The sequence below is a fragment of the Phacochoerus africanus genome, chromosome 12, assembly GCF_016906955.1.
Source record: "Phacochoerus africanus isolate WHEZ1 chromosome 12, ROS_Pafr_v1, whole genome shotgun sequence".
Lineage (NCBI taxonomy): Eukaryota > Metazoa > Chordata > Mammalia > Artiodactyla > Suidae > Phacochoerus > Phacochoerus africanus.
Genome location: NC_062555.1, coordinates 31,209,984 through 31,226,512, shown reverse-complemented (window position 1 = coordinate 31,226,512; position 16,529 = coordinate 31,209,984). Strand labels below are relative to the sequence as shown.

Below are 16,529 nucleotides of genomic sequence, written 5' to 3'. Positions count from 1 at the left end.
GTTTGGGCTACAGATCTCCTCCCCAACAACCAGCCAGCAGATGGTGTGTTACAAAAGGCAAGCCAGCCTCAGACCAAATCCTACTACACAGAAACAATTATTAGTAAGCTGGCATCAAAACAGAAATGAGGAGTTCCTGTCGTGGCGCAGTGGTTAACGAATCCGACTGGGAACCATGAGGTTGCGGGTTCGATCCCTGGCCTTGCTCAGTGGGTTAAGGATCCGGCATTGCTGTGAGCTGTGGTGTAGGTCGCAGACACGGCTCAGATTCTGCGTTGCTGTGGCTCTGGCGTAGGCTGGCAGCTACAGCTCCGATTTGACCCCTAGCCTGGGAACCTCCATATGCCACGGAAGCGGCCCAAGAAATGGCAAAAAGACAAAAAAGAAAGAAAGAAAGAAAGAAAGAAAGAAAGAAAACCAGAAATGAACCTGGGTAACTGAGCAGGACGCTATGGGGTCTTCCAGGGACATGCCCCTCCCCCACATCCTCTGCCATAACTCCTCTCTGAAGGACCCAGATGATGGTATTTAATGCATATTTCCTGAGTCTTCCAGATGCTAAAAGACACCATCAAATGGAAGAAATTAGCTACTTGATGATCATGAGCATGTAGCCCCCAGACTTTCTGGTACCAAAGGGTTGATAAAGTTAACCCCTGTGACCTCACTATCAACCAATCAGAGAATTGTGTGCAAGCTAATCATACACTGCGACGTTCCTCCCTCACCTGGCCTTTCAAAATGCTTTGCTGAAACACTCTGGAGAGAACAGGATTTCGGGGGCATGAGCCACCCATCTCCTTACATGGCCCTGCAGTCACCTTTTTTCTGCTCCAAACTGACATTTTGGGTTGTTTGGCCTCACTGTGCATCAGGCATGCAAACTTGCACTCAGTAACACCAGTTCTTCTTCTTCTTTTTTTTTTTTTTGGTCTTTTTTTGCCTTTTCTAGGGCCTCTCCCGCGGCACATGGAGGTTCCCAGGCCAGGGGTCAAATTGGAGCTGTAGCTGCCAACCTACGCCAGAGCCACAGCAATGTGGGATCTGAGCTGCATTTGCAACCTACACCACAGCTCATGGCAACGCTGGATCCTTAACCCACTGAGCAAGACCAGGGATCGAACCTGCAACCTCATGGTTCCTAGTCGGATTCATTAACCACTGTGCCACGACGGGAACTCCAACACCAGTTCTTATAACTCAGTGGAGTCCCAGCTCTCTGTCCCACCCAGGCTCACCCCAGGTAGATACAATAATGTTCTGGGGGCAGATACAGTCAAACTTGCAGCTGGATCAGGTGACAGAACCCTCCACTAGTGGCCCGGCACCAGGCCAAATCAGTTCAAGGCCAAGAACACGCCTCTGCTGTGCTCTCAGATATGACATCCTTGTTCATAGGAGGGCAGATCTGTCTGTACAATATTTCTACCTAATCCACATATCTTGGAAGGCGTTTCCTCAGAAATATTACTGACAACACCTCTTAGGCCAAGGGGCAAGCCCACTAATGAAAGTCAACTTAGAGGAAGAAGAGGAAAGCAGGGGGACAGAAAACAAAACCCACAAGGTTGGTTTTTTTTTTTTTCCTTTTGCATTTAATTTTTTAAAAAATTAGGTTTTTTTGGCACACCCAAGGGGTCCTGTCCAGAGCAGACATGGATTAAGAATGGATGGGCAATGTGGTCCTGCTGTATCACACAGGGAACTATGTCCAATCACTTGTGATGGAACATGATTGGAAGATAATAATGAGAAAAAGAATGTACACATATGTATAACTGGGTCATTTTTCTATACAGCAGAAATTGACAGAATATTGTAAATCACCTATAATAAAAAAATTTTTTAAGTCAAATTAGGAGTTCCCACTGTGGCTCAGCATTTTATGAACCTGACTAGTATCCATGAGGATGTGGGTTCCATCCCTGGCCTTGCTCAATGGGTTAAGGATCTGGCATTGCCATGAGCTATAGTGTAGATTGCAGGTGCAGCTCAGATCTGGTGTTGCCAATGGTTGTGGTGAGGGCTAGAAGCTGCAACTGTGATTCAAACCCTAGCCTGGGCACTTCCATATGCTGCAAGTGTGGCCCTAAAAAGCAAAAAAAAAAAAAAAAAAGTCAAATTTGCTGACACCTCAATGTTGATAAACTCTGAACAAGGCCTTGGCAAAAACAGAACACACTCAAACTGAGTGACTTGAAGAGAATTTAATAAAAGGATGATTGACAATGTGTAAGCAGTGTGTAGAGAACCCATGGGCTCTGGAGCTAGGAGTGAGGCAGGAGGTAGAAGGGCTCCAGGATAGACAATTCCAACTAGCCTCTTATTTACACTTCCTGAGACAGGAGATAGGTGGGCTCCTGGATGAGCATTTATAACCAGCCACCTCGCTATACTTCCAGATAGAAATAACAACAGGCACCCAGCCAATAACTGGTACTTGTCTTCTGTGAACTTGTTAAAAAATAATAATGACAGGATCAAAAGAGGGGCTAAGCCCTGCTGGGACAAAAGACAAAGAGCTTATATCCTCAGATTCAGGAAGACCCCAACTATGCATGGGCAGAGAGACCCCTCTGGGTCAGAAAGGGATGGGGATGCCAGGCCATAATAAGTCTGGACAAGCTTCCCACCATGCTTTGCTTCAGATTCCATCTTGGCCAAAAGATGCACACACACAGATCAGGGCGCCAGCGGGGGGGGGGGGGGGGGGAGGTGTTCTGCTCAGGTGTGAAAGATAAAACAAGATAATTGGCCAAAGAAAGACAATGACCTGGAAGAACTGTCCCATAGAAGAAGTTTAAATCACCTCTGTCCTCATTCAGGGGGACACCCGCACCCTCACTACTCCTTTGGGTGTGTATTACTGCTTTGCTCCTGCCTTAGATAAATAAACTATTCTTCCTGTGCTCTCCCACATGTTGTACTGTGTCTCTAATAATAAACCTGGTATCTGTTTTTATAGTCTTTGCCTCCTTGAAACATTCTTGCTTTCAAGAAGGGCAAGAATCAGAACAATTTTACTTCTAGTCTCTATCTGGTCTCATAGCCAGGATTCCTGGTTCCCACCCAAGCTGCCCAGGTTCAATTCCTGAACAGAAAATTAAGGTCTGACCTCTGCAAGCCATCACTCACTGCTTGATCTCCAAGCTCAGTATTGGCAGAGCTGTTGTCATCTGTGGGCCTGAAAGGGTTGGGAATGAACAGTTACCAGAACCCAAGTGTGGAGAGGGCTGCTGGACAGAGCTGTGGTCTTCAGCAGAGGGACACAGCCAGCCCTTCCTGGCCCACAGGGAGAGCAGGAAAGAACCCAGCCTCACACTCCTCTCTTCCCCTTACCTGTCATCAGAGTCCCTCAAGCCCCACATTAAACCCAGCTGAAACCAAGGACCCACCAAGCCTCTTGGTGCAGGTCAGCCTCCTGGGGCACAGAGCCAGCTGAAGAAGGGCTGAGAGGGAACCCAGTGGGGGAACAGAAGAAACCCAACACACACCACCTCTGGGTGTTAAGCTCAACTGCTAACCAACTTCTGTAGAAAAGCAGCCTGAGACTCACAAGCCTTAAGCATAAATTTATCAGATGACCCAGTGATTCCATTCCTGGATAATCTACCCACAAGAAATGGAAACATATGTCCCTGCAAAAAAAAAAAAAAAAGCATGTAAGACTGTTCACAGCAGCATATTATCTAGCCAAATGTGGGAACAACTCAAACATTTATCAACTGGTAAATGAATAAACAAATTGTGATGTATCCACATGATGGAATATTATTCTGCAATAAAATGAACGAACCACTGACCCATGCTACAACAGGGATGAACCTGTGAACAAGTGCCAAACTCTTGCCATCACTTGCCATCTGCCTCTACATGGATTAAATCAAGAGCCACTGCAGCTGCAGTCGCTGCACTGCAGTGGAGCTCAGGATGGAGACCAGGAGTGAGCACCCTGTGCTCCGGGGATCCTGGAAGAACAGGTCTTCAGAGAGTTAGATATTTTTTAGAGAAGATTTTATGAGCCCCATTCTTACATCTCTTCATATCTAAAAAAAAACTAAAATTCTTCAATGAGTACAGCTGTCTATGACTGGTAGAAACCTTCATGGGGCCAACAGCAAACGTCTATGAAAGATGTGCATGAAATATGTTCATGGCTGCATGCATCTCCCCATTCACCCTTATCAAATATCCTGATAGTCCCCCTTTCCTCTTTGGGACTGTATTTCAGAGCTGTCTTAACAACAGCCTCGGCTATAGTTAGGTCAACAAAACAAAGGATGTCATAGTCATTTTTAAATGCAGCCACCAACCCCCGAGAGCTGTGAAAACTCAGGAGACTGGCCCTGATAGCTGAGGTGCATAGCAAAGGAATGATTTCAATGAGCCCAGACCTCTTTTGTTCCTGCCACCTGCCTCTGGTTGCAAAAACTCCTGTATATCCTAGCTCCCCCCTTGCCTCCTGGGAGCCTTTTTCTAAGGGCTCCCTGAGCTGCTCTCTCCTGGGCTTAAGTCCTAATTTCGCCCCAAAGAAAACTTAACTCTCAACTTTCAGGTTGTGGGAAAAATTTTTTAATGTTGACAAACCTCAAAAGGCCTGTGCTAAGTGAAAGAAACCAGGCACAGGGACCACATCTTGTGTGGTGGCCTGTGTGTGAAACGTTCAGAAGAGATTAGTGGCAGCCTTGGACCAGGGATGGGACTGAGAATTAGCTGTGACCAGCTGTGAGGGATCTCCTTAGGATCTTCTCAGGCTGATGGAAATGTGCTAAAACTGGTTGGTGATAATGGTGAATGATTCAGCTTATTTACTAAAAATCAATTGCACTGAATTTTATAGTATGTAGTAGGAGAAAAAGTCCCTATAAAAAGGTAGAGAGACCCCAGCCATGATGACTAAGCAAAGTCCAGCCAACTGCCCCAACCACCCCTCCCTGACACATCTGCTTCTGTAAGCTTGCTTCGGCATCTACTACCTTGCCTGATCTCACTCTGATCCGACCAGCCAAGCATGGATCCAGAAGAGGTAGCTCATAAAAGCCTGTGAAACTCTTCTTGGGGCTCAGACTCTGGAGAGTGATCTCCTCCAAGCCCTCCGGTATAATAAACCTGAGTTCTCCAACTCTCCGAGTGCTCACTTGGTTTCTTGCCGGGTAAAAGAGCTGATACACTGCAGCCACAGAGCTGCTGGAGCTGGTACCTGACAGCCACAGGGCTGTCCCTAGAGCTGATACGCTGCAGAGCAGGGCTACTGGGCAGCTGCCTTAACAACATGACTTGTATCTCAAGAAGCTGTTTAAAGCAAAACACTGACTCACACGGGTGGAGCAGAATAATAATTCAGGTAGTGTAGGAGCGTGGGCTTTGATGCATTCTTTGATATGGCTATTGTTTAGCATTTGTGGTTTAAGGGCTCCAGGGAGTAACATCCCTGCAGGCATTCTTTATGATGGGTTTGTGTTCCTATGCCCAGATGGACATTAATCTCTAACCCACTGTGACTCAGTCTACAGGAAAAGAAAGGCAAAGAAACCATAAAATTTATGGGACATTTCCACCCCTAAGACCCTTATAGGACAAGGACTGATATAGGTAACTGGGCAAGGCCAATGGGAGAAAAACACATCTTTCTGGACCCCACATTGGTAATCCCCATATTTAATGAATAAAAACTCCTACAGAACAATAGAGAGGGAAACTCTTCTTCCCCATTCCAGCTGTCCTGGGAGAGCCTTCCAGTAATAAAGATGTTGCCTGCTTGCTGCCTGTGTGTTTGCAAAGTTAATTCATTGGCTCCATGAACAAGAACCCAGATTCCGGTAACATCTTTGCGGCATCAGTTTCACTTTGTAAAAAGACAATCAATCAATATCTAGGCATATATACAATATACTTAGGGTGATATTCTGCATCTGCTGTCCCCTTAAACAGCTGATTTCCTAGTGTATTTTTAAATGAGACACAAAGGAGTTTATTCCCTGATGGTTTGGCTGGAACACAGCTATGATTTGAAAGAAAGATAAGCCACAGAAAATCTCTCAAAGACTTTTGTGTCAATTTTGACTGATCCTGATCTCAGAGAGACAGCAGTGTGTTGTGGCTTGAAGCAAGACCCTAATTCTCTGCTCAGCAATTGAACCTGGGCAGCTTGGGTGAAAATCAGGAATCCCAGCCACTAGACCAGCTACCCCCTGTGGAAAGCAAGAATGTTTCAAGGAGGCAAAGACTATAAAAACAGGTACAAGGTTTATTGTTAGAAATACAATACAAAATGTGGGAGAGCGGAAAATAGTTTATTTATCTATGGCAGAAGCAAAGCAGTAATACACACCCAAAGGAGGAGTGAGGGTGTGGGCCTCCCCCTGAAAGGGAAACTTGCCAGAGAGGTGATTTAAACCTCTTATATAGGACAGTTCTTCCAGGTCTTTGTCTTCCTTTGGCCAATTACCTTGTTTTATCTTTCACACCTGAGCACACACACACACACACACACACACACACACACACACACACACACACACCTGACCCAATCTGTGTGTGTGCATCTTTTGGCCAACATGGATTCCCAAGCAAAGTATGGTGGGAAGGTTATCCCAGGCTTATTATGGCCTGGCACCCCCTCCCTTTCTAACCCAGAGGGGTCTCTCTGTGCATGTGTAGTTGGGGTCTTCCTAAATCTGAGGTTGGGAAATATGTGGCCTCTTGGTTTTTTTGCCCAGGCAGGGATTAGCCCCTCTTTTGATCCTGTCATTATCATTGTTTAACAAGTTCACAGACGACAAGCACCAGCTATTTGCTTTGTGCGTATTATTATTTCTATCTGGGAGTATAGATAGGTGGCTGGTTGCAAATGTATATCCAGCAGCCCACCCATCTCCAGCCTCAGGAAATGTAAATCAGAGGCTAGTTGTAAATGTCTATCCTGGAGCCTATCTACCTCCTGCCTCAAGCCTAGAAGAAGAAAGCTTCCTTCTGGTCAGACTGAGCAAAGGAGAGAAAGATGGGGAGAAATTTCCCTAAGAGAAACACATCTTCAGCTGTGCCTGTATCACGCTGTCCTCTGAAAAGCAACCACCACGGAAAAACTAAGCCAAGAAGGGTGAATAGCAAGGAAAACCATGGAGTCTGGGTGATAAAGACATGCCTACACTGGTTCATTGCCTGTAACAGACTGATAGGGATGGAGTAGGCACAGGTAGTTGTGAGTCCCAATAACAGACCATAGATAGAGAGGGAAAACTAGGGGACTTTGGGAGATCACTGTAAGTGATTGCTCAAGAAAACCCTCAGAACAAGGCGGGCTGGCTTGACAAGGAGATGGGAGAATTGCCTCAGGTCATTGGGTGGGGGATGGGATGAGGCCTGCATTAAGATTCAGACCAAGGGCCAGAGTTTGAGGACCGCCCTTCTGCTGACTTGAATACACACCTTACCAGATACCAAGGAGGAGCTACTACTCCCAGAAAGGAAGAGGTGGTCTTTTCCAACCCCCACTCCCCTCGGATGATAAAACTGTAGCCCACCAGATCCTTGGGGCAGAGCTCCCATGCCTGCCCCCTTGCATCTCACACAAGCATCCTATCTTCATAAATATATTTCTTGCCTGTCATTTTTGTCTCTTGCTGAATTCCTTCTGCACAGAGGCATAAAGAACCTCAGTGAGTCCAGACATTGGGTGAGTGATTCTAATTTAAAACTGTGGGTTTAAGTCCCAATCTGGGTTTAGGCTGGGTTCAAGTCCCGGCACATGGGTTCAAGTCCCAATCCGGGTTCTGGCTGAGTTCAGGCCGTTAGTGCTGTCAGTTTCAAAATGTCTTGCTCAGGCGTATGTTGGGGGGGGCGGGATGGGGGGGTATAGGGGAACTTGCTGGACCTTCCACAAGATTTTGCGGTCAATCTAAAGCTTCTCTAAAAAAAAAAATAATAGTAAGTCTATTTGAAAAGTTGAAAATAAACAGAAAATTAAAAGATAAAAAATAAAAGCTGCTCCATTTTAAGGTTGATCCTGCCAATAATATCATGGAGTGTTCTCTCTCATTCTCTCCAGGAAAATTCCCCATCCCACCTCCAGTGGCCTTTGGGATCTGCTAAAGGATGGCTAAAGAATTAAGTACCTTTGCTTCACAATGTACTTCATCAGCCTCCTGCAGGGAAGATGGTCCATTAAATTGAAAACAATTTGCATTTCCAGCACAAAGGTTGCTCTTTGCCCTGTGGGCTTCTAGCCTCTCCTGAATTGTGCAGTTTCTCTCAAGAGCCATTAACTTTTTAAAGGTTCCCTGCAAAGTGGTCTGGGTCAGGAGGGGGCGCAGACACCACTTGGTCAAATGGGACAGCATTGTTCCCTTCATCCATTATAGCCAGGCTCAGTCTTATTTGCAGAATGTCCAGGCTGACAGGGTCCATACACAGGTTTTACACCCACCCCACCCCCCCTTTCAGGGAGTTAAGCCCCAGAAGCACTCTGTTTCTCAGAATGCACTGCCAGGCACTGCGCTAAAGAAGAATGGCTGCTGCTGTTGAAGGATGAACAATCCTTGGATAAAGGAGAAAGGAGAGCCAGGGTTGAGCCATCCCGGCCATAATGACTAAGCAGACTCCAGCTAACTAACCCCCACCCCCACATACCCATTTCTGCAAAGTTGCTTCCCCAGTTGCAACCCTGCCTGTTCTCACTGTGATCTGTGCCGCCAAGTATAGACCTAGAAGAGCTAGCCCATTAAAGCCTTGGAAAACCCTTCTTCAGGGCTCAGACTTCAGAGACTGATCTCTTCTGAGCCGGCCAGCAAAATAAACCTGAGTTCTCCAACTCTCTGAGTGCCGCTTCATTTCTCACTGGGTAAAAAGCTGACACACAGCAGCCACAGGACTGCTACACCATGGCCATAACACTGGGGTGAATAGACCCTGTTTTCCTTCTGCTGAGAGTTAGAGCCTGGGTCAAGGAGGGTGCCGGTCACTGCTAATCTGCAGCAGGTGGCGGGGACACCAGGGAAGATAGAGCTTCTTCTAAATGGCAGGAGAAAAAACAAAAAACAAAACCTTGGGGGTTCCCATTGTGGCCCAGAGGGTTACAAACTGAACTAGTATCCATGAGGAGGTGGGTTCAATCCCTGGCCTCATTCAGTGGGTTAAGGATCTGGCATTGCTGTGAGCTGTGGTGTAGATCACAGATGTAGCTCGGATCTAGCACTGCCAATGGCTGTGGCGTAGGCCAACAGCTACAGCTCCAATTCTACCCCTAGCCTGGGAACCTCCATATGCTGAGGGTACAGCCCTAAAAAGACAAAAAAAAAAGTCCCAACAAAAGTCTGCTCTCTCTAACCAAAGGCCAGAAAAGGGGCTGCCTAGAAAGGAGAAAACTTTAGACAATAACTGTTTTACTCCAGGCAAACAACTTAAAAAAAAAAAATCTATGCTCCTACCCCTACTCTCTCCTACAAAGGGTAAGTAGGGAGCTGACACTTCCACTCTGGTGAGGCTCCTCTAACAGGGACTCCAACCCCTGCCATGTGGGCATCAGAGAAGTATGAATAGGGAACTGGGACTTTCATGCCAGCACCACCCCTGTCAGCAGAGACCTGAACTTCCACTTGCACCTGGCAGAGCCAAAGCAGCCCTTCCCCACCCTCCCCTTGTCCTTACCCCAGGATGATGACAGAGGAAGCCTCATGGAAAGTCAGGGCTTATACCATCACTTTAATGGTAGTGAGACCTTCTCCAAGTACCACAGGAAGCCTTGTGGGGAGCAGTAATGATGCACTTTGCTTGGAACATCCAGAGTGGCCTGCAAAAGCCAGAATATCTACCCCTGCCCAACCAGCAGTAACAAGGAGGAAGGAAACCCCCCGTGGAGACCAAGCAGAAAACCTGGGCTTCTATATCACCTGGTAGGAACAAGTTGGTACCACCCCCCCACCCCTGCTCTGCTGAAGCAATATCAGTATAGACTTAAAACAGGAAATTTAAATACAACCCAGAGCCTTATAATATGAAAACAAAACAGTAAAAAAAATCACTCATCACACCAAGAACTAGGAAGATCTCAATTTGAATAAGGTAAAAATAATTGACAGATGCCAAGATCAAGATGACACAGATGATAGAATTACCTGACTAGGATTTTAAAGCAGCTGTCATAAAAATGCTTCATAGATCAATCACATACACAATTAAAACAGATAAAAAACAGGGAGTTCCCATTGTGGCGCAGCAGAAATAAATCCGACTAGGAACCATGAGGTTTCAGGTTCAATCCCTGGCCTCACTCAGTGGGTTAAGGATCTGGCATTGCCATGAGCTATTGTGTAGGTCACCACCTGGTAAGAATAAGTTGCTGTGACTGTGGTGTGGGCCAGCAGCTGTAGCTCTGATTAGATCCCTAGCCTGGGAACTTCCATATGCTGCAGGCGCAGCACTATAAAAAGCAAAAAAAAAAAAAAAAAAAAAAAGATAAAAAACAATACATTGGCAAAGAAATAAAAGATATAAAGAAAAAAACAAATGGAAATTTTAGAACTGAAAAATACAGTAACTTAATTAAAAACTCCAGGGATGGGCTCAATAGCAGAATGGAAACAATCAGTGAACTTAAAGATAAGACAATAGAGGAGTTCCTGTCATGGCGCAGTGGAAATGAATCCAACTAGGAACCATGAGTTTACGGGTTTGATCCCTGGCCTTGCTTGGTGGGTTAAGGATCCGGCATTGCCATGAGCTGTGGTGTAGATCACAGATGCAGCTCAGATCTGGCATTGCTGTGGCTGTGGTGTAGGTAGGCGGCTACAATTCCAATTGGACCCCTAGCCTGGGAACCTCCATATGCCACAGGTGTGGCCCTAAAAAGACAAAAAAAAAAAAAAGAAATTACCCAATCTAAATAGAGGGAAAAAAAGAAAAAAACACTGAAAAAAATGAATAGTGTCTCAGTGACCCACCCGACAACAAGAAAGTTCTCAAGTTCATGTTGTTGGAGTCCCAGAAGAGGGCTAAGCAGAAAGAGTATTTGAAGAAATAACGAAAAAAAATTTTCCAAAGTTTCCAGATTCAAAAGGCTGAGTGAAATTTGAAGATCAAGGTAAAGAAACTCACACAAAGAAACACAACTAAATTCCCAAAAACTGAACACAAAGAACAAAATCTTGAAAGCAATGAAAGGGAAACAATACCTTACCTACAAGGGAAAAAATATTTGAATGACATCAGACTCATCAGAAATCATAGAGGCCCGAAGGAAGTGGCACAATATTTTTCAAGTGTTGAAAGAAAAAGTGTGTCAACTATAAACCTCTATCAAGCAAAAGTGTCCCTCAGGCATGAAGGGGAAATGGGGACATTCTCCGATAAAGGAAAACAAAGACCATTTGTCACCAGCAGAGCTACTGTAAAACAATAGCTAAAGGAACTTCTCTAAACTGAAAGAAAATAACAAAAGAAAAAACCTTGAAATACCAGGGAGAAAAAAAGAACAATAGAAAGAGTAAAAATATGGGTGAGTACAACATATTTTTTCTCTTTCTAAAAAAAAAAAGACCAATATATGGGAACAGAAACACAATTTAAACATCCAATAATAATAGCGGCTAAACTTAGAGAACTTACTCTATGCAAAGCATTTTGCTCACCTTATCCAATTTAACTGCTACAAAAGCCCAGGTGGAATTATTATCACCTCCAGTTTATTGATGGGGACCTTCTGCAGTGAGCAGTAGGGCAAAGTAGGAACAGACCTCTGATCAACTCCCAACCCAAACTCAACCATTACAGTCCAGAGCTTTCCAGACTCTGAGCTGCCTCCCTTGAGGCAGCAGTAAGCAGGGAGACAAAACCAGGCTCTCTGGAAGAGAGAAACTCCTGCATGAAAGAAAGATAGAGATCCCAGAAAATTGTTTAACAGCGCCTAGAAAAGAACAAAAGGAAACAAAGAAGAAGAGTCTACGAGGAAAAGAGGAGCAAAGTAAGAATTAGTTCAGAACAGAAACTAGAATTCAGAACGTGAAGGTTCTTGGAAGGTACCTTTTGTGCCACGAAAGACCTGGAAGACCAGAAAGGATATGTGGGTTGTCCATAATCTGTAGACAGTGTCTGGATGAGGACTGGAAAATGACCTCCAGGCCATTGCTTTTTTTTAAAGATTTTTTTCCCCTGTGATAGTTGATTTACACTGTTTTGTCAATTTCTGCTATACAGCAAAGTGATCCATTTATTCATTCATATACAATCTTTTTTTCCTCAGGTTATCCTCCATCATGTTCCATCACAAGTGATTGGATAGAGTTCCCTGGGCTGTACAGCAGGGTCTCATTGCTTATCCACCCCAAATGCAATAGTTTGCATCTACTAACTCCAGATTCCCAGTCCATCCCACTCCCTCCCCAGGCCATTGCTTTTGGATAGCGGGAAATAAATTGCTAAGGAAAGTCCCACTGTGGATTTCCTCCAAGAAGAAAGAAAAGTGTCTGAGTCTTAAGATATCAAGGGGACCACAGGTATGTCAGGTCAGCATGAATTTGAGGAAAGAATCTGGAATGTCGTAAAGAAAGAACCTGAACTTCTCAGGAACCCAGAGGACTGAGAGATAAGACCTTAGATCCTGTGGATAAAGAATTAGGCCCTTCCCAGAAACCTGGTCTAAGGTAAAAATAGTTATATACAGGGTGATACAGTTTTAACACAAATAGCTAGAAAAGCTTTCCTTCTGGTTTGTTGAATATGGAAGATACCAGGCTTTGGAAAGGGGTTGGTGTGTGGTCTCTCCAACATCAACATTCAACATAACCACCCATCTACTGAGCGCTGGGTCCTGCTGATCATCAGAAGGTTGCTATACATGAATTAGCTCAGAGCAAAGAACTCTTTAGCTGGGAAAAAACAAAACAAAACAAAACAAGGTTGAAGCAGAATGTCAGTACCAAAGAAATTATCTTCAGGGTCTGGAGGATGAGGGGCAGACCCAAAAGACCAGCACTAGGAGAGTTTCAGAGGCAGGGTTTACTAAAAAGTAAACCAAGTTGCTATCAAGTGCCTTGCAATGACCATTTCACAGAAGATGTTTTGACCTCTGTCATGACACAGGTCTTTAGGGACAAGAAAACATGTGGGTACCATTGCTATTGTTGAATTAGTTTTCATAATTGAAATGCTTTTCGTTATGTTCATTATGTTTTTAAGGGTTTTTTTGTTTGTTTGTTTGTTGTTTTAATGGTCGCACCCACAGCACATGGACATTCCTGGGGCCAGGAATTGAATCCCAGCCACAACTTCAAACTTTGCTGCAGCCATCGTAACCGCTACACCAGTCCAGGGGGTCAAATGCATGCCTCCACAGTGACTGGAGCTACTACAGTCGATTCTTAACCCACAGCACTACAGTGGGAGCTTCTAATGTATTAATTTTTAACATCCCTTCTCTTATAACTTCTAGGATTCTTTCTATTTCTTTTGCTGTATTTTACATGGTTCTAGAGGACAATATAAGGAACACAAGGAAGAAAAGAGATAGGAATGCCAGGAAACAATGCCTCATTCATGAAAAAATGACAGTTGTAATAATAATAATAATAATAGCATACAAAACTGCATATGCTATACACGCATTTTTAGAAAAGCAAAACTACCTATTATCTAACTATCTACTGTCATCTATCTATCTATGTTTCTGTCTACAGAGAAACAAAAAACCTGGAAGAAAACACTCAAAGACACGAATCATTCTCCAGTGACCCCCCAGCCCTATCAGATCATCTTTATATTTTTAATGCCCATTAATCTTCTTGAAAGGAAAGTTTTATATATATACATGTAAATCCTGCCTACACAGTGATCTTTAAATCAACAATGACCTAGCTATAATGTAAAGAATACATAAAAGGAAAGTAGTTGAAAATATTTTTTTATCGTTTTAAATACATAAATTGCTTATTGTACTACTACCTTAGAAAATAACAAACGTCCCTATAAATTCCTAAAACAACTTCTAAGGGGATATACTGCCACCTTTGAATATCATTGTATTCTTTTTAAAAAGTAAATCTTTTTTTTTTTTTTTACCCCAGGGGGTGAGATTATGATTTTTAAATTTCTTTTTTTTTTTTATAGAAAATAGTTTCCTTCATAAAGAAGTGTCTATTGCTTTTATAATCAGAAAACTCGTGTTTGGGATGGCGTCATGTGAGTATAACGTGAAATTCTCCAAGGACATAACTTACCTCGAATGAATAAGCTTTCCCAATCCCATCTCCGGCTCCAGTGATCACTGCAAAAAAGCAGAAATGATTTTTAAAGCATAGGATTCATCTTCAAGTTCCCCTTTCTTGCAGGTCTACTCTCTAGGACACAAGATTCCAAAGCAGCGCCCTTCTGCTCTCCAGCCCCACTCTGCTCAACTGTGAAGTTTCCAGCCTTGACTTCCCCCCACATCCCAGGGCTGCACCTGCTGCATATGGAAGTTCCCAGGCTAAGGGTCAAATTGGAGCTACAGCGCCAGCCTACATCACAGCCACAGCAACACCGGATCCGAGCCGCATCTGTGACCTACACTGCAGTCTAGATAACGTCGATAAGTGGCTGGTATCTACTGAGAGCTTATTTTCTGCCATGCACTTTTGAGGGAGGGGTGTGCTTTTTAGTTGCTTCGACCTGATTATTTACAAGTTAAATTACAGAGCCGCTTTGCCCAGCATGAAATGGAAAACAGAGAGTGAGGAGAGGAGAGGAAGCTAGGTCCTGGGCTTTTCCGTTTTGCCCCCCCACCCCCCCCATCCCCCTCCCCCCTCTCCCTCTTTCCCTCTTGCTCTTGCACAGCAAAGCCTTCCCTGTTGCCTCTGCTCAGTTCTGGGGTTAGGCTTCGGAACTCAGGTGTAAGTCAGGCTCTGGCTAAGACAGCCCCAGAGCCTCCAGGACTGCCACCAGCAGCTTCTTAGGGCACTGGGGGGTGAGTGTGAAGGCATTAGTTTGTGTAGGTGACAAATGAGGCCATTGGAACTCAGGTAGAAGGTGGAACAGGTATCTTAAGTCCAGCAAAGCGCTTCCTTGTCAGGCTTCCAGAAACACAGACAGAGCATGGGGATGGGCAGACCTACCAGCTGCCATCAGATTTAATATTCAAAAAAAAGGCTATAATGCAGGCACCCTTGTTTTCCCTAGTTCAGAGATGAGGGGCTAAAAGAGAGAAAGTTCTTAACCCTGGAGTTCCCTGGCGGTTCAGCAGGTTATGGATCCAGCATGGTCACTGCTGTGGCATGGGTTCGATCCCAGGCTTGGGAACTTCCACATGCAAAAGATAAAAACTTAACCCAATCTCTGTAAGTAATAAATCTTTTTTTTTTTAAGTTTCCTAATTGCTAAACGGCATCTTGCAGTCATAGTTAGAACCACAAGAGCCAGCCCAACCCCATCATTAGTTATTGATATCTCAGCACATAACACCAACTTGGAAATGCGCTTCATCCAAGGAGATGCTGAAACCATAGCCACGCATCCTTCACCTTAAACCCAGTCTTGGGACTGAAATTCTGCATGGAGGTTCCAAGTGATAAATCCTATTGGGAGGCAGCAATTAATCAATCTACTTGGGACACAAACCAGACCCAGATTCCATATCTAACCATCTTAAAAGCATGACTCCATAGATAGCTTCATGGCCTTGATTTTATATTACCCTCACTTCATGAGAGGGCTCGGAGACATTTTTTTTTTAAATAAAGTAAATGTAAATTATTTGGATTTCAGAATTTTGAAACACCCTTGAACAAAATGAAAGCACCCGGGCTTTTGAAAAGTTGGAGAGGAGGATGCCAAATTTTCTGCAGCCTCTATTATTTGTATCATCAGAAACTCCAAAAAGAAGAAGAAAATCCAGCTAGTGAGGATGAGAAGAAAGCTCAGAGGCAAGAACCGAGTCACATTCTTCCCTCATTCTCCTGGTGCCCCACATCTTCTTTTTCAGAGAATTCTAACTTCAGTCATGCTTGCCAGCCCCTCAAATTAAAACTGCCCAAAGGAATTTCATCTTTGCTCTCAATGGGAAAAGATGCAATCTATCTTTTGCGACCTAAATAAGAATAAGCAAGAACAACAGAAAAACAAGAGCTGGAAAGCTTTCTTTACCTGCCCACTGTCCCATTGACGTCAAGAAAGACCTTGGCGAAACTCTCCAGAAGTTCAGGAAAATACATTTGCAGAATCGCATACACTTCACCAGGTAAACCAGGCACACCAGCAGCCCTACAAAAATGAAGAACTGTCCCAAAATGTCCCCCATGATGGCACTATGGCAGATGCTGTTTCAGACCTGGTCCGGGTCTTCACAGCCTTCAAGGGCAAGTGTGGCTTGTCTGGATGAGTGTCAGACCCCTTCTGGAGACACTGGGTACATGCCAGTGTGACACTGTGTCTAGGCATTTAGATTAGAGTAACTTCTTTACACAATCCTCTGATTCACAGGCTTTGGAATAAAACATTCTAATATCTTTATAGTACTATTGGGCTTTGTGACTGCAGGGGAGTTGGAGGAGCAGTACAAGGAGGAC

The 16,529-nt window shown here is 44.4% G+C and overlaps 1 protein-coding gene across 1 annotated transcript in view; it reads right to left on the bottom strand.

The window, feature by feature from the left end:
* HSD17B3 (hydroxysteroid 17-beta dehydrogenase 3) overlaps positions 1 to 16,477 on the bottom strand; it is a 43,343-nt gene extending 26,866 nt beyond the window's left edge. Inside the window, exons 1-2 of the mRNA XM_047755018.1 lie at positions 16,108 to 16,477; positions 14,208 to 14,254 (exon numbers count right to left, since the gene is read on the bottom strand). Coding sequence (XP_047610974.1) covers positions 14,208 to 14,254; positions 16,108 to 16,261 — 201 coding nt within the window. The 5' untranslated portion in view covers positions 16,262 to 16,477. The remainder of the gene's footprint in view (positions 1 to 14,207; positions 14,255 to 16,107) is intronic.
* Between the last annotated feature and the right edge of the window lie 52 nt (positions 16,478 to 16,529).